The sequence below is a fragment of the Anser cygnoides genome, chromosome 5 (genome assembly GCF_040182565.1).
Source record: "Anser cygnoides isolate HZ-2024a breed goose chromosome 5, Taihu_goose_T2T_genome, whole genome shotgun sequence".
Taxonomy (NCBI): domain Eukaryota; kingdom Metazoa; phylum Chordata; class Aves; order Anseriformes; family Anatidae; genus Anser; species Anser cygnoides.
Window position 1 is genome coordinate 28,574,331 of NC_089877.1, and position 17,786 is coordinate 28,592,116.

Below are 17,786 nucleotides of genomic sequence, written 5' to 3' on the forward strand. Positions count from 1 at the left end.
GAATTTTGAAGAGACTAGTTGTAGGGTTTTTTTCCAAAAAAAAAAAAAAAAAAGGGGGGGGGGGTGGGGGAGGGGCCGCAAAAAAAAAAAGACAAGAAGTCTGACTTCTTGTTTGACTTTTCTAAGTTATACTAGGTTTGTTTACCATAAGGTGTATTCTAGAGATGTCAGAAGGAAAGCTGCTGGAGGCTGTGCCAGGTTTATTGCTAAGCTGAGGAACTTGTTCCAGATGGTGGTGTTTTGTTGGCAATGCGAAGATCTTGCTCCATGGAATGATTCATTTAGTTGCTTTTGCTAGACTTTGAAAGTTATCTTCACTGTTTTCAGTTCCATTATCTGGTAGCATCCACGAGAGTTGTTAGCATTTCTGCAGGTAATTGCTCACAGAACAAAGGCTCTTTAGACATTGTTAGTTCAAAAAAAGTTTAGTTATTTTCACTTTGTAAATTGTGTTTTCTGAATTATATTACTTTTTTTCATTCTTAAGAGTAAAAAGCTCTTGGGGGAAAAAAATGTTTTCCACCTCACAGAAAGCTGCTGTTATGATATTTGTAATCTGCTCTTGATGCCTCCAGATTTGTTAGTGCTTCTGGACTGGCGTGTTTTTGATGCAGACTAAAAGCCTGAAGATAATGGCTATGGAAAGTATCTTCTTCAGCCTTGCCTTCAGATACAGGGAATGTCCCTGCGCTTGGCTTTCTCTTGAAGCATACAGGGAGGGATTCCTTGCCAGAAATGATGGCAAGGCCTCTTGAACTGAATGAGAATGCGAACCTTTTTTGGCAACAAAAGCTGCGTGAGCAAAAACAGTCCTTGTGTTAATGTGCATTATGTTATTTCCCTGGCAAAAATCACTCAAGAAACCTGGTTTATTGGGATTTATTGGGATTTTAAGTTTTGACTCTTACGCTTTCTGAGGCAGGGGCTCCAGTAAGTGTTGCAAAACCTGTTTTGGAATAAAACCTGTTTTGGAATCTTCGGTCTTGCTGCTACTCAAAATATTGGGCAGAAATAAACCATCTGCTTTTAAGGAAAAGGAAGTGTAGTCACGTTAGTGAGAAATTAGTCCATTTTAAAAGACCTAGCATATTCACATAGTAGAATTCATGGTGGCTGATTGTACTATTAGGTTCCTTTCTGGAATTTAACTTTTTTTGTGTACGTCTTCTGTGGTAGCTGAGCTCATTGTTAGTTTCTATTGACAAATCTGTGTCATGTACTGGATACCAGCTTACATTCAATAGATAATTACCGAAGCAAGACATGCTGGAGTAGTCCTGTGGTCTCGTCATGTTTTTCTAACGTGTAACAGACTAGGCTTAGTGAGTCAGTGTAACAATTATGTGCACATATTTTACTTGTAGTAAAACAAATAATTGCAACTATTTTTTTTGCTTGAGTTAGAGGAGGGAGGATTGATAAATCACTGGGTAGAGTAAGAGCTTTACTACTTGATTTCTTTTTAGGTACAGAGTGTTTTGAAACCCAGTCACCACAAGGATGGGCAGGAGCTTAATGCTTTGCTGAATGCCCCTCACATGCAGGTAAGACAAAATGGGGCGTCTAATCTGTAGGATGTATTTCCTGATGCTGGTTTGAGCATCAGCACCAATGTCTGGGTTTTTTTTTAGGAAGGAGATGCCATAAGTATAGTCACAACGTTGTGTTCGAAATAGTCATTGTAGTGTTTTCCAGATTAAAAGGAACATTTTGCCAAGTGTGCAGCAGTAGCCACTACATAGCTGTGTTAAATCTTTCATTACTTTAGTCAGTTTGCGATATTCTGTAATTACAAAGACATTTCAAATTGTGTAATTCTGTTGATTTTTTGCTATTTTGTATACATACAAAATGTGAAATTTTCTCTAACAAATAGTTTTCTTTAACACTAGGCACTTCTACTGGCTCATGATAAGGTTGCAGAACAAGAAATGCAACCAGAGGCTGTGACAGATGAAAAAATTTATGAGAATGTTGGCACATATGGAGGGGAGACGGTTAAAATAGTTCGTATTGAGAAAGCGCGAGATATTCCATTGGTAAGTGTTGGTACTCACTCAATTACATGTAAAGCAGGTAAGCTTTTATGTCCTTCACAAATTGCTATGAAAGTTTGAAAACTGGGATGTGGAAGTTATGCTTAGCTTCTAACTCTCATCATCCACCACCCACCTTAATGAGAAATGGTCACAGATGATAAACTCGTGTGCATTTTGTTATAGCGGTAGACATGTTACAATTTAGAGTCTAGACAGCTTCTGTCAACCTGAATTTCGACTTTGACAGAAGTCACTATCCCAGGCTTTGTTTCAGGAGAGCTAATATCCTTGAGCCAGCTATGGAAGGTTGTTTTTGATGCATTTTTTAGGCAAACCTCATCTTCTGTGTTGTATCTTTCAAATAAGTGTTTGGTTTCCTTAGGAAAGCTTTTAAAATGATTATGAATCTTATGCTGTAGAGCAGTTCAGTTCTTTAATCAGTGCCACTTAAAGAAATGAATGTTTTTTTTCTAAACTCAAGCATTGGTTATATGCATCCAAGCTGTTAATTGCATTCTCTTTCAGTCTAAAATGTTCTTCCACTGGCTTGAAATACATACAATAGATGGCTTTGAGTTTCATATTTTTAATAAATACAGAATTTTTTACTACTACACAGGGTGCTACTGTTCGTAATGAAATGGATTCTGTCATCATCAGTCGAATAGTCAAAGGAGGTGCTGCAGAGAAGAGTGGGCTGTTACATGAAGGGGATGAAGTTTTGGAGATTAATGGCATTGAGATTCGTGGAAAAGATGTTAATGAAGTTTTCGATTTACTGGTGAGTTGGACACTTATTGTTTTCTTGTTTTCACTTCTTGAGCAAAAAGTACTCATAAGACTGAAGCCTGTTGGGTCTGCTTGTCATTTGCATTTTCATATTTAATATTAGAGGTATTTTCATTCTGGTGGCTAGTGTTCACATGTAAAAGGCTATTTCTCATGGTACGTGTGATATTACTGACTATGATGGCAGTCAAATGCAAAAATGAATGTGAAAGATGTGAAAAGAGTCAAATGTGAGTCAAGCTGTCATCTTTAGACTTGCTTTTAATGACGTCTAAGAACTTTGCTTACGTATGAAAAGCCATGATTTTTTCCATCTTCATCTCTGGCTTAGTCCACAATTAATATATGTGCCTGCATGACTGTGGTCGTGTCAGGCTGAGATGGAGTTCATCTTCATAGCGGATGTATGGTGTTGTGGGTTTAGACTGTAACACCAACGTTTCAGCTGTTGGTGAATAGTGCTTGCCTACTCTGTCCCCACTCATGAGTATGCTTGGGATGAGCAAGAGGTTGGGAGGGGACACAGTTGGGACAGATGTCCTGAATTGACCAGAATGGTATTTCATACTATGTAATGTCATGCTCAGCAAAAAAAATGGGCAGTGAGTGATTACCTCTGCATCACTTTTTTTAACATTCACTTATTAAACTGTTCTTATCTCAACCCAAGAGGTTTTTCTTGATTTTAGTCTCTTGATTCTCTCCCCAGTGTGCCTTGGGGAGGGGAGGGAGTAAGCAGTTGGCGGAGGGGGGCTCATACTTACTGGCCAGGCTTAACCAACCACAAATTGTTTCACATGGGACTTTCACATGACCAGACTTCTTACTCCTTTCCTCCTGATAAAAACTTTGTCTAGTGGTTTACCAAGATAGGTATTTTTCTGTTTGTTACGCATTTAACATTCATGACAAAGCTATACATCAGTTCAAAAGCTGCAATGCAAAATAGGCAGAAAATCCATCAGAATCTAGTAAATGTAGAAACATTCTCTCTAAGGACCTGCAAGGTAGGATGCTAACAACTGGGAATTACACGTATTTCCTTTTGTCCAATACTGCTCTCATGCTCTTCCGTGTCATCTGCTATTGATCCAGATCCGAGATTGGACAATGTTTTGAATGTGCTTAACAGATAATTCAACTCTGGCAGTTCAGTTCTCTGCAGAGATCTTGTTCTGCACTTGAACAGGTCCTGCAAATGAGAGTTCCAGAATAAAACTTAAAGCCATAAAACGTAAGAGCAATTGGTTAAAAAAATAAAATCTTAGTTTAAGAAACTAATTTTTAAGCTTTATAATTATTTGTTGTCTTTTTTATTTTGTAATGCAAAGTTGAAGTTTCAAAAAGCTTCGTTCCCCAAGTAATACATAACAAGCACAGGAGAAGGAAATTACTTTCCTTCTAATTCTTGCCTCACCCCTTGCAACTAAAATGGTAATGAACTGGTGCATGACTTCAGTAAAGACTATTCATGCTATCGCTGGGAAATTCTGCACATTCCTCAAGCTGTGCATACTGACTAAAAATGGTGGATTTCCCTTTCCTGAAGCCTAATCATGTTATGCTCAGTTATGTTTACTTTATTTAAGCCCTAGGTCTGAATATTTTGTGATATATGTATACACTTTAGTTTTATGAACGTCAATCATTGTGGTTCATGGAATGATGTATAGAAAGTGAGACACATAGACCTCTTCAGGGGTTGGCACTTGCATTTTATCTGGATGTTCATTACTTGTGCAAAATCACTCTGAGAACAACAGTATGCAAACTACTAAGAGTTCTTTAAAGACAGGATGTATTAAATTCTACTTTCTTTGTAGATACTGGCTATATCAATATTAGATACTTTACAGAAGCAGGAGTTGAGTGTGCTAATTAAATTTTTAAAAAGTGTTCTGTATCCTTTGGTAATTTTAACAACATAAAAGCGTAGTGGTAATGTTTAGATTTGAAAATGCTGTTCCATTTAAGCAATCTTAGGATCATCTTCTACATATTTTTTTCCTGACAGCTTAGATAATGTTTTCAAATAGAACAAGAGAATATAATTCTTGGTAATCCATTTCTCTCAAGTCTTTGAGTGTTACAGGTGTTCCATTTCAAATAAAAATATTTTATGCATGAACTGGAACTCCAGGCTTTTTAAATCTGAATTGGCTTTCTAGTCTGTTGCTTAGTCACTGCATCTTTATCTGTACTGTATTTTTAAAATCAGAGATAAATGATGTGCTTTCAGGAACTGCTGTTTTTTGAATTTTTGAAACATTTCCTAAAATGCTATTTATTAAAATTCTTAAATCTTAAGGCAGATTTTCATACTGTATGTTAAGAATCTATTTTTCATCTCAGGCTGACATGCATGGCACTCTGACCTTCGTATTGATTCCCAGTCAACAGAGCAAGCCACCTCCTGCGAAGGAGACAGTTGTAAGTAGTTTTACGTAAGTTCTTGACCTTGATACATACCCTGTTTTTCCAGTAGTCCTAAGAAAGTTGTTCTGTAGGTCATTTACATTGTAGGAAAAAAAAAACACAGTTGTTTTAATTGTTTAATCATTACCAGACTAACGCCTGAATTAACTATTGAAAATTGACAGTGATAAGCTGAAGCATACAGTGTATTTTTAACTCTGTTTTTAAAATAGTAAGAAATTATAAAAGTGGCACCACTTATGCTTCTGAAATTCTATTTGGAAGTTCTTAGTTTCTCTCTGTATCAATTGGATACTCTAATTTTGTAATTTTTACTGTAATTTGCAAGTATCTTTTGGGAGAAACAAATAGTATACTGGGAACTTCGCTCAATATCTTTTTCTCTGACATACTTTTCTTAAGATAGCTTCAACAGTTGGAAGAAAGAAGGCATGGATTTCTATCAAAGCCAAAAAAACCACTTTGGTGGCAAAGTAAAGTATTTTTAAAGTAAAACTTCATCTAAAACACAGAAAATGGTTTTTAATCTCTGTGTTTGTTATTTAAAAACAAGTCGGAATATCTGTGATTCTTTTAGAGTGCAAAGGCCATAAATTGGTAGTTCATTTTTTTTTACCCCTAACGTGGCGAAGAAGTTTTGTAGACTTTAGAATTAACAAGATTTAAGTTCACGCTTTCATCTCTAAACTATCACAGCTGTCTTTTCCATTGCTAACATAGATTCCATTCCAGTATCTCGTATATGCACCAGATAAAATGTCCATTCTAAAGGATTTTGGAGTTTTTATATATCAGGCCTCCACTGCAATCACAGAAAATGGGGATGTAACTTTTCAGAAGTCACAGATTTTTCTTGTTTTTACATTTGATCTTCCACAGATACATGTGAAAGCACATTTTGACTATGATCCTTCTGATGACCCTTACGTCCCCTGCCGAGAGTTAGGCCTGTCTTTTCAAAAAGGAGATATACTCCATGTGATCAGCCAAGAAGATCCAAACTGGTGGCAGGCTTACAGAGATGGAGATGAAGATAACCAACCACTGGCAGGCCTTATTCCTGGTAAATTAAGCTCTAGAAAAGCCTTGACAGGCTGTTCCCATAGCTGTAGGGGACAATATTCTGGTTTTCAAAGACTCGTATACCCTAAAATATCCACTTCCTTAAACATCTGTGACTTTGAACTTTTTGCAGCAGAGCCCACTGTTGGTTATGTAATATTTAAAAGATTGACCTTTTAGAAGTATCTCTGTGTATAGATGTTAAACATAGAGTAAAACCACCACTTCCACTGCAGTTCATCTTTCCTTATTCTTTCACCCTGGGGACTCTGTGGATGCAGAGTTCCCTCTGCTGGCTACAGCAGAAAACTTAGACTTCAACCTGCTCATTAACTCTGGAGATGAGAGCAGCTGTTAGGTTTCTCATTATTTCAAGCTTGAAAAATAAATGTTTTCACTTAGCAAAGAGCTTCAGTTACTTGCAACAGTTATGCTTCTTTTCTAACTGCCGGAGGCCTTTGAATAATTGAGGTTTCAGAAATTGAAGTCATCATATTTCAATACAAAAATTATATGTGCTGCTAGTCCATTACAGATGTGCTGATCTGTTAAACAGTGAACAAAAAACTTTTCAAATTCCATTGGGTAGCCCTGTTATTTTATGATGTTCGAGTGAGATGACAGGAACGCTGATTTTAAATATAGCCTAATGTTTTTCAAGCTGAAATTCAAAAAAAAAAAAATCTAGTATAAATAGAACACACATAACAACAACAACAAAAATTAGAAAACTATATCATCATAGTGGGGAAATGTCGTCTTTCTTGTTTTTTCAATTCTCAGGCAAAACTATCCAGAATTGTACAAGTGGTCTGCACCTCTTCCTTGATGCATGTGTTTTGGCAGCAATAAATGGGTTTCTCAGCAACTTTAACCTCCATAAGTCTCTGGGAATTCTTTTGAAAGGGTCAATCCTATCTAAAATCCAGAGAAATTTTGGACGCTGTGGGAGGGAAATCAGCTCGTTCCTTAGTTCCCACTCGCTACTAACATAGCATTGTTGCATTCCTGAAGGAAGTGATAGACAAGCTATATGAAAATTCTGAGAAAATACACAAATGCATTTGATGATAATACTAGGTATGTAGCTTGACAGCAAACATGGGCTTTAAAAATAATGCTTATTAAAAAAGCACCTCATGAATGCTACAAAACATGCTCAAAAAAAACCCCTGAAATTTTACTGTAAAAGTCACCTGAAATGGGTAATGCCATCAAGACAACAGACACATTTGCATAAATATGAGGAGAATCACTTCCAAATGCTGTCGGTTTTAAAGGGTGTTTATAATGTACATGTTCCATGCAGATTAATTGTGGTCTTGATTTTGATTCAGCTTGACTTTTTTTAAGATTCATTCTATTAGGGTAAGATAATTTTACATCTCTGTGAAAAGCATAATTTCCCCATTGGGTTTCTCTTTTATATGACATACTTCACTAGAAGCGTCAGGGATATAAAAGCTTAGGAAAAAGTAAAATGAGGAAGTCATTAGAAGAATGTATGGAAATATATACACACAGCTACACATGGAAATGTTTTTCAAATGTTAACTGCTTTTATCTTTTTTAAATGCTTTAAGGAAAAAGCTTTCAGCAACAAAGAGAAGCAATGAAGCAAACTATAGAAGAAGACAAGGAGCCAGAAAAATCAGGTTAGACACATGCTTTCCAAGGGGGGGGAAAAATCTAAGTAATAGAGGTGCTAATTACTATTACCTGGAACCTTGTCAGTGTAGAGTTACAGAAAATTCTCCTTTTTTATAATACAGAAGTAGTGATTCTTTGAAATACTTGATGTAAATGAAAGCCTAAATTTAGTGATACAAATCTCATTATTTTATCATAATTATGGGCAATGTAATTAGGTTAACGTGGAAGAATTTGGAATGCCTCTTTTCTTAAATAATTGTGTTTACCAAGTCTCAGTTGAAGTCCTTGCTATGCAGCATTTGCTTCATATGCCCTACTGTTGTAATGAATCGAAAAACATTGTGTTTTCAAAACTGCAGATCCGGATAGTGGGTAGGATGGGAAGCTTTTTACTGCATGGGTATGTGATTGTGATGATTTTATTTTGGTTAGGAAAACTCTGGTGTGCAAAGAAAAACAAAAAGAAACGGAAAAAGGTTTTATACAATGCAAATAAAAATGATGGTAAGTAACCTCTTTTATACAGCGTGCATTTAAAAGCAACTATAGATGATTCTACAAATAGCCTTGTAAAAAGAATGCTTAAATCCAGGCAGTTAGAAATACTGCCTGATGGTGTTCTGTGTGGTAGCAGTAATATGGTTTGTAATAGCATTTAGTGAAAGATACAAAAGAGGTGGTGGGATTAGTAGAGTCATTTAGTGTCTTTAGAAAAGATGAGATAAAACAGCTTTTTAGGCATGGAAGCACTCATAATCTTACAATGGTGAGCCACTTTATTATGGTTTTGTAATATGTCACTATGTATAGTGAAGTTTAGTAAATGGAAACTTTGTCCAGAGTGAGTTGTGTAGGCTACTTATACTATATTTTTATAAAAGTACTTTGGGATTGGGATGATGATTTTTGTTGTTGGGCATAGTGTTATTCTTGTACCAGAAACTTGTTCCTTGGCAAGAAAGCTGTTTACTTAGTTTATATGACTGCTTATGTCATTAGGAAGTGGAAACACCCTTTCTTTCCCCAGAAGGGGAAAAAGAATGACTTGGTTTACTGGACCAGTCATAATCTTCCGGGTTTTATAGGGGAGCTTCCTGAAATTTTGTACGGCATGACAGGTGCTACATGCAACTAGCAATAAGAGATAATTAAATGCTGTCACTTTTGTTTTGTTTTTCTGTCAAGATTATGATAACGAAGAAATTTTGACCTATGAGGAAATGTCACTGTATCATCAACCAGCAAATAGGAAACGGCCTATTGTTTTGATCGGTCCTCAGAACTGTGGTCAAAATGAATTGCGGCAGAGACTTATGAATAATGAAGTGGACCGCTTTGCCTCTGCAGTTCCCCGTAAGTTTGATGGGCAGATATGATTGCTTATTCTAAACGCTGTCTATAGTCAAATCTTGTGATAAGAATTGTAATTAGGAGTTTGGGGTTTTTGAGTCAGCTCTTGAATAAAGGACAAGTTATGTCATGTGTGGCAAAAAGTGGCTTTGGAAAGTCAATGCAAATCCAATGTCTCAATGTAATGCTTCTATAACACTATGACACATGCATATATTTCAGTTTGGATAAAGTTGGAATGAGTTACGGAAGTTTGACAGATGCGCCAGTTTCTTTTTTAAAGAACTTTTGAACTAGCCATCCTGCTTAATTTTAAATTTAGGTGTCCTCAGTGTCTTTCCAAGCTACTTATATTCTACTGAATTTTTTATCTTTAATGTCTTCTGTACCTGAAATTAGGTTTATAAACAGCTTAACATTATAATGTGTTATAAACAACCAACAGTTCTTTCCATGTCCAGAATGCTGCCACACAGGTGAAATGATGCCTTACATAATTGACTGTTTATTTCCTAGATGAATATAAGAAGACATCTAAATGTATGTTCAGCCTTTGACAGTTTAATCTCTCCAGGGATATTTATTACATAAAATAAAATACCTGTATTTCTTGGATGTTTCAAATGCCTTCTTTGCTTGATAGTAATACTTCTTCTAACAGAAATATTGATTTCTCCCCTTCAGTTCTACAGGTATATAACTGTCTCAGTTTATTTTTTGTTACTTTTGTTGTAGATACCACTCGGAGCAGGCGGGAGACTGAAGTAGCTGGCAGAGATTACCATTTCATTTCCCGACAAGCATTTGAGAATGACATAGCTGCAGGGAAGTTTATTGAATATGGAGAATTTGAAAAGAACCTCTATGGTACCAGCATAGACTCAGTGCGGCAAGTAATCAACTCTGGCAAGATATGCCTTTTAAATCTTCATACCCAGGTATAGCAAAAGCTGTTGTCTGTTGTGCTTTAATTCTAGAAGCTACTATGAAAATCTAAAAGCTATCGTAGGTTTGTGTAGCCTTAGTCTGTTCAAGGTCTATTTCCATGTTTATTCCAAGTTTTTTTCAGTGATGTTTAGTTGACTCTATTTAGTGTGCTGTGTATATTTTCAAACAAGGAACAAGAAGGTTACATTCATAACATCTTCTGTACCTGTGCTGAAGTTAAAAGGGACCTTGGTTTCTAGATATTTCTCACCAAATATCTCAATTGAAAAATTAACTAAGATAAGATTTGTCTCTAACTGTTGCAATTACTCTGGGAGCTCTGAGGTTTTTGAAGACAAAGTTGTTTGTGATTATATTTGGAAACAGCATTTGGGGAATGTGTTTATGCAGTCCTATAGGAGGCAGGGTTAAAGTACATCAAAACAACAAAATTGAACAGCTCTTTAATTATGACCTTTTGATTATAGAGAAAGAAGAGACAAACTATGCATGCAGACCTCAACTTTGAAATTTAGGCAAATGTAGGAGGCAAAGTCACGGAACACAGCTGATCTGCTATGACATACTATATACATGTGGTCTGCTGTTGTTTCAAGTGCTGTAAGAGATTCCCTAGAACTTAAACATGTCAATAAAGTCTGGTAGTATGGATGCTAGAGTAAGCCATCATCAGTTGGGACTGCGATGCTTTGCTAGAATCGCTCATGGGTATCACAAAGTACGTAATAAGTTGAAAATTTTTAATACTTTGAAAATTGACTTGGTTTAATTCTGTGGTTGCAAAATCTATCTCAGAGATAGTAGCTTGTCCCAAGACAGACAGAAGGAAGCTTTTGGAAAACTTAAACTACAGTCAGGTTCTTTTTATTTTCTGTCTCTTGATACACATGTAGCCTGCAAAAGGTATGCTAAGGATGTAGTGTATTTAGTGTCCTGTATTTTAATCTTCAAAACAGGAAAGGATAAACTGAAATTTTCTTGATTGGTATTTAAAGGTTCTTCTCTCAATTAAAAGCTTATACCATTCCCTAGCATTGTAAGGAAACTTGCTTCAATTTAGGTGACTTTTTGCTTTTTCCTACTGAAAGATGTTCCTTCAGTTGAAGTTAGTCTTGAACAAAAGTAAATGTTTGGGTTCCATAAAGTTTTTTTTAAAAAAAAAAAAAAGTTGTAATACCAATTTTATAGCCCATGGTGACTAAACTCTGAGTGGTAGTAATAATAGCGTTATGGTCAATTGTGCAGAAATTGGTTAGCTGTTCAATAATTAATCCTTTTTCTGCAGTCATTGAAGACACTACGGAATTCTGACTTGAAGCCATACATAATATTTGTTGCACCACCTTCACAAGAGAGATTACGTGCTTTATTGGCCAAAGAAGGGAAAAACCCAAAGGTAATGCATCTAACACCTCTTCCGAAACCTTTATTTTATTTACAGATCTGGATTGTTTTTGGTAAGCAAATTAATACACTCTTTCTTTGGATTTGGGAGATGGTACTGATGATACATGGGGAGCGGTACAGTTAGAGATCTGTTTGCTGCAGGTCAGTAAGCAGACCGTACTCAGAGGGGCACACGGTGCTTTCCTTAACTGAATGTGAGAGGTATGGGGCAAGAGGATGCATTGCTAGTTCAGTTGTCCTGGGTCACAGTGCAGGTCCCTGCATTTGGGTACAAAAATATGACTCTTTATTTCAAAACTATAGAAATCCAGGTCTGTCTTCAAGTAAATCTTGGAGGAACTCTAAAGAGCATTTTTTTTTCCTTTCGGAATTTATCTGGCCTTGGAAAAGTACTTACTTGAAAATGTATTACAAAACTTTTTAGATAAAATAATTTTTTACATTTGATCTTGTAGGCTTACTTTTGAAGTTTTAGAGTTTTCCAAGATCTCAGCTTAACCAGTTCAGGTGATTTTGTTAAATGAGAAGTTAGTTCTGCAGAGTGGAATTACAAACCGCAAATGTATCCAAGATGTCTGAAAGCTCTGAAAAGGTCCTTATTGGTTTAAGGGATACAAAGTGCATATTGCTATGATAATGCAGTATGTTAATCTTCAGCCTTCTAACTGGAATCTACCTTACAGTGGGGAGTGGGGAGTACTTTTCCACCCACACACAGTGTTAATTTAGCATAATGTAGCTCAGACTGAGGAAGAACAGTTCTCACAGCATAACTGCATCTACTCATAAGGACTCCTGATACAGCTGTTGATCAGAAATTGCTTCTTACTCTGTTCTAAGCTGTGTTTTGCCCTCCTTACATGATGCAAGGGTGATGCATGTATTGTATGGATGTAAAATCTAAAAGGGCATTAAAGTCAAAGTCTTAAAACAGGGATTTTTTTTTTCCAGGATTAAAAATAATTGTATTCTCTACATGGATAAGTTTCCTTATTCTCTCTGCAATCTTCAGTCTTTCCTAGAAGGATGATAGGCATAGCGACCTAATTTTTTGAGCCTCGGTCAGATGCATGTCATAAAAGGAACAGTGCTTTGTGTTCCTTATTTACTGCAGTCTGGGACAGTTGTACTGGAGTGCCACTTGTGGCCAGCCAGAAATCGTTGTCTTGAGTGCCCTTGGCTTTAAAATATGTCATGGTTCATTGTAGTCATAAACTTAGCTATAAGTAGCTGATGATGCCATGAAAATTTATGTAGAAAACCTGAGTTGTTATATTTACCTACTCTTGCTATGGGGGGAGGTGTACACACATACAATAACTCCCTGTTTTTGATTGCAGCCAGAAGAGCTGAGAGAAATCATAGAGAAGACGAGGGAGATGGAACAAAACAATGGTCACTATTTCGACACAGCAATTGTGAATTCTGATCTTGACAAGGCATATCAAGAGTTACTTCGGTTAATAAACAAACTTGACACAGAGCCCCAGTGGGTACCCTCTACCTGGCTACGATGAGAGAGAATCATTCCAAGGGACAAATGGATTTCAATCTAGTGATCATTCTAAGGGGATCGTATGTAGGTCTGCTCAGTTCTAGTAAAGCGTGTGAGCTCTGTAGACCTCAGTGGCTGCATCCTTTGCAAGTGGAATAGTTTATTATTGAAAAAAAATGTACTAATCAGCTTGAGCTGATTTAACTGATCTAAAGATTGTCCAAATGTTCTTTCTCTGTGGTCTAGAAATGGAGACCTTGTCAGTACTAAGCTTTAGATAGATTTTTCTAGCAACAACTTTTATATAAAAATCCACATTTTTCTACCTAGTTACTCTTAGGAAATCAAAGATTTTAAGTGTGTATGTGTGTGTATGTGTATATACAGTCCATGTTGTCACATAGTTATAAATATGAATGTTATTTAACACTTAACTTAATGACTTTGTGGGACATGATGGTAGTTTGAGTGTAATTCTACAGATCCTTGGGCGGAGAAATAATATACACATAAAAAAATTTAATATTAATGACAAATCTCTACTTTTCAAAAAATTGAAAAACAAAGATGCCACTGGTGTGGAGCTGCCCTTTGAGGCTTGAATTTATATTTTAATTCTAAAAAACATTCCACTTACTAAATAGCACTGTAATTGGAAAATGTGTATAATGTAAATATTTCGATCCTTATATCTTTTTAGTCAGACTTTTAAAATCAGATTTGACTGCACATTAATTTTAGGTCCAATCAAAGATGAATATTATATTGATCTTCTAGATTTGATATTTTTATGGAATTTTCTTTAAAACATCAGCTGATTGGAGCCACTGTTCTCCACAGATCTCTACAGATATTTAGAAAGGCTAGAGGTTATATTTTTATGAAAAATATATAGTTATAAAACACTGCTTGGAAGTCAACTTAAGTTCTCATGTTTTATAACAGAATACTGGCTAAAACAGACTGATGTGCTGAACATTGGAAGATAAGTGGGTATTTTAATCTCTGCAAATGGTTTATGGTATGGCTGTTGGTCTAATGGATAACTAACTGGAATTAAAATAGCCGAATGTAGCTATTGCGTTATAAACAAGCATTGTAATTCACTAGCCTACATGCTGTCCTGCATTTGCTCAGTACTGCAGTAAAAGTATGCATGAAACACTGGTAACTGAAGTCAGAAGAATAGAATGCAAGAAAGGGGAATATTCGTAATTGTTAGAACAAAATCTTGAAACAAGTGAACAAAAAGGCAAGGTCTGTCTGTATCCTAGTGTGTTTGGCGAAGCAAATGAGAATATCTCTTCATCCTCAAATTCTGAGCTGTGAAGGCTTAACTACAAAGGCTACGCATCTGCAGTAGGGCTGTTCTGTTGCTGAAGCTGACTGAGTAGTAGTGTCTCGGCTGTTTTGGTTTTGGGTAGCACAAAGAACCCTGAATGTGAATATCTCTTAATTTTAGCCATAGTGTTTCTGAATTCTTACAGGTAAAACACTGGAGTTAATGTCAACGTGTAGTTCGCTCCTGTCTATTGCTGAAGGATTAAAAAGTAGTTGATTTTTTCCATACTGTCTTGCATACATTCTTTCTTCAAGTTTCAATGGAACAAACTCATACCCATAGTTGAATAGAGAACTTCAAGTATACAGGAAATATAAAGAAATTTTCACATAACTTTCCTAGTTACTGAGTTAACATTGCGCATTGAAAAATTAAAGTATAGAGTGCATTCCTGTCTTGTTAGGAAGCATTTGCAGGTTTAATATTTAGGGCTGAGAAGCAATAAACAGTTAATGAGGCTAAGTAATGACCCTTCAGAAAAAGTTCAAATCTTTAATATCTTCAGTTTGCTGTTAGAAATAGTATTATAATGTTCTAGCTGTTGGTTTAAGGGCTAGATGTTCACGATAATAGCTTTTTGCCTCACATTGCAGGCACATTCTCAGTTTAATAAATCGTTTGAAAACAACACCATTCAGGTATATTGGATAGACAGGTTTTCCATAGATGACAAAATATTGTATCAATTCTACCCTTTTTAAAGAAAGATGATTGTAGAAGTATTAGGCTTTTTGGTATTGACTGTTTCATAGTTGGACAAGAAGATGGAAAGCAGTAAAATGTATTCTTTAAGGGTAACCTAGCTCAGCTACATAAGTACTGTCCAAATTCCTGCAGTCACAATCCACTCAAGACAGTTGCTGAACCCCCTTATGTATTCAGTGTTTATAGCCAGTGTCTTTCAAAGTAAATCATACTGTTAATGTATTTGATGTTCTTCTCCCTGGTTTTTCTGAAATGGTGTACAGAGGCTGTTTTTATACCAACAAGTTTTTGAATGTAGACTTAAGTAACGTTGAAGTTCAGCTCTACTCTCTTAATTCCCAAGGCACGCAGTACTTGCTGATACCCGTATAAAGAGGTGCTATGGTAGCTATAACCACTGAGCAATGTACCTGGCGGTCCATCTGCCACCAGTTTGGACCTGGAACTACCTTGTGTAAGAAATGATTCTGCCTTTTTTTAATGAAGAGTGTGTGTTAATTCCCTTGAGAGTAAAAGAGAATATGCAAACTTCACTGGTGAAACACTTTATCACAAGCTTTGTAGTGAGCTGTGTCAGACTGAAATGAAGGTATCTGCATTTTTACCAGTCCAGATTTAATTAAAAATAAACGTTAGCTGAATTGCATAAATTTTTGAATGTAATTATATGTGACTTTTTAAAATACGCGGTGGGGGTTTAATGCCTTAATTAAGGTAACTTTACTGAGACCTGTGGTTAGCCCCACATTGTACTTTTATATGTGTATCTGCACTCTGTATTTTGAGACATCATGAACTGCACACTAATGTAAAAATGTAAAATATTTCTAGATTTAAAATAAATCACTGTACAATTTTACTACTTCTAGTGGATCTTGGAAGTCCTCTTCCTGCTGTTTTGCTGGATGTGTATGAAAAATACAGTGACCCATCGGTGCCCTAGATGATGTTCTCCTTACCTCTCCCACTGGATACATGGTGTCAGAAAGGAACAGACTGCAAAGAAACTGTAGCCCTGAGAAGACTGCAATCTCACTATAGCTTTCTTACTGATGCTGCCTAATCTTCTTAATTTAGTTTAATCCTTGTATTTCTTTGGGGGGAAAAAAAAAATCTTTTCAGCTAAATTCCGAGACTTTATGAAGTTAACATAGTAAGTTTTAGCTGTCCATCAGCTGTCCTGATGTGATCTATTTTCAGAGGGACAAGCCTGTCGTCTTATTTGACAGCCATAGAATTTTATATGTCAGATGTCAGTGAGTTCCAGACTTACAAAAATCTTTTGGTTGTTGTTTTTTGAATTCATTTGTACTTTATACTATTTTAAAACTATCTTCAATTGAATTCTACTCCAGCTAAGATAAACTGCCATATGATAAATTCCCATCTGCAGAAGAGGAAGGAATGATGCTATTACAAAGGATAGTCCAACAAGGTGCAAAAAAACAGCTGTTCAAACAGCAAGTACAGCCATCTCCGTGAATCTTAATCTCTGGTAGCCTAAATGAAAATCCTTCCTAGGTTGACTAAATAGTCATTTCATAGAATCATAGAATGTTTTAGGTTGGAAGGAATGCTTAAGGGTCAGTCAGTTCCAACCCCCCTGCCATGGGTAGGACACCTCCCACCAGACCAGGTTGCCCAAAGCCCCATCCAGCCTGGCCTTGAACACCTCCAGGGATGGGGAACCCACAGCTTCTCTGGGCAAACTGCTCCAGAGCCTCACCACCCTGTGAGTAAAGAATTTCCTCATATCTAGTCTAAATCTACCCTTTTGTAGTTTGAAGCCGTTGCCCCTGGTCATATGACTACACTCCCCAGCGGAGAGTCGCTCTTCAGCTTTCTTGTAGGCCCCCTTTAGGTACTGGAAGGCCTGGATTTTAGCCAGCGCAGTACAAACAAAATAATTCTTAAGGATGACTCTACTTCTTTCCTTTGAGGCAGTAAACATCTGTTAGATAAGGATCCTCTTTTCTATCACTACAATAAGAACATGTGAATACATTCCTTCCTGTACTTAGCTAAAGCAGGACACAGGGAACAAAGTGGGTGGGGTCGTTGGTCTTTTTTGTTTGTTTTCTTTTTTGTTTGTTCTTAACCAGTTGAATGATGCTGCTCCTGTTGAGGAAGGTATCTGACAGAACACAGGTGGGCTAGGAGGTAAGAAGGTTTGATGGGAGTTCAACACAAAAGCAAGGGGCTCTCTCTTTCAAGCTGGACCAACCTGTATCTTAGGCTAAAGTATGGATTCATTTAGCTGTGCTGCTTTCAGCTTCTAAAGAGGAAAGAAATGGCCTTTTGCTTCATAAAATTGTAAAATGACTCTTTAAAAGGTGCTAATAGAAATATTTTTTCTTGCATTTCCTCTGCATCTGCTGTTAAGTGCTGGATCATGTTTAAAACAAGATGCTTACGTTGAAGAGTTTATTACTAACAGAATAAATCTATGCCATGGTGCCCACTGCATATGCCAGCTTATTCACCTCTTTCCTAAATTCCTCTAATCACCCTAGAATGCAAAAAAAAAAAAGCACAAGAATGGACTACTGTACATTCAACC

At 36.5% G+C, this 17,786-nt stretch overlaps 1 protein-coding gene across 2 annotated transcripts in view; it reads left to right on the plus strand.

Annotated features, from left to right (window-relative positions):
• Positions 1-16,099, plus strand: part of PALS1 (protein associated with LIN7 1, MAGUK p55 family member) — a 51,285-nt gene extending 35,186 nt beyond the window's left edge. The window contains exons 4-14 of one of the 2 annotated variants that reach the window (XM_066997698.1): positions 1,467-1,544; positions 1,893-2,039; positions 2,659-2,820; positions 5,181-5,258; positions 6,144-6,327; positions 7,910-7,981; positions 8,412-8,483; positions 9,165-9,332; positions 10,065-10,267; positions 11,563-11,673; positions 13,025-16,099. In XM_066997698.1, coding sequence (XP_066853799.1) covers positions 1,467-1,544; positions 1,893-2,039; positions 2,659-2,820; positions 5,181-5,258; positions 6,144-6,327; positions 7,910-7,981; positions 8,412-8,483; positions 9,165-9,332; positions 10,065-10,267; positions 11,563-11,673; positions 13,025-13,201 — 1,452 coding nt within the window. In that variant the 3' untranslated portion in view covers positions 13,202-16,099. The remainder of the gene's footprint in view (positions 1-1,466; positions 1,545-1,892; positions 2,040-2,658; positions 2,821-5,180; positions 5,259-6,143; positions 6,328-7,909; positions 7,982-8,411; positions 8,484-9,164; positions 9,333-10,064; positions 10,268-11,562; positions 11,674-13,024) is intronic. The other variant, XM_066997699.1, reaches the window with a different exon arrangement.
• The last annotated feature ends 1,687 nt before the right edge of the window (positions 16,100-17,786 follow it).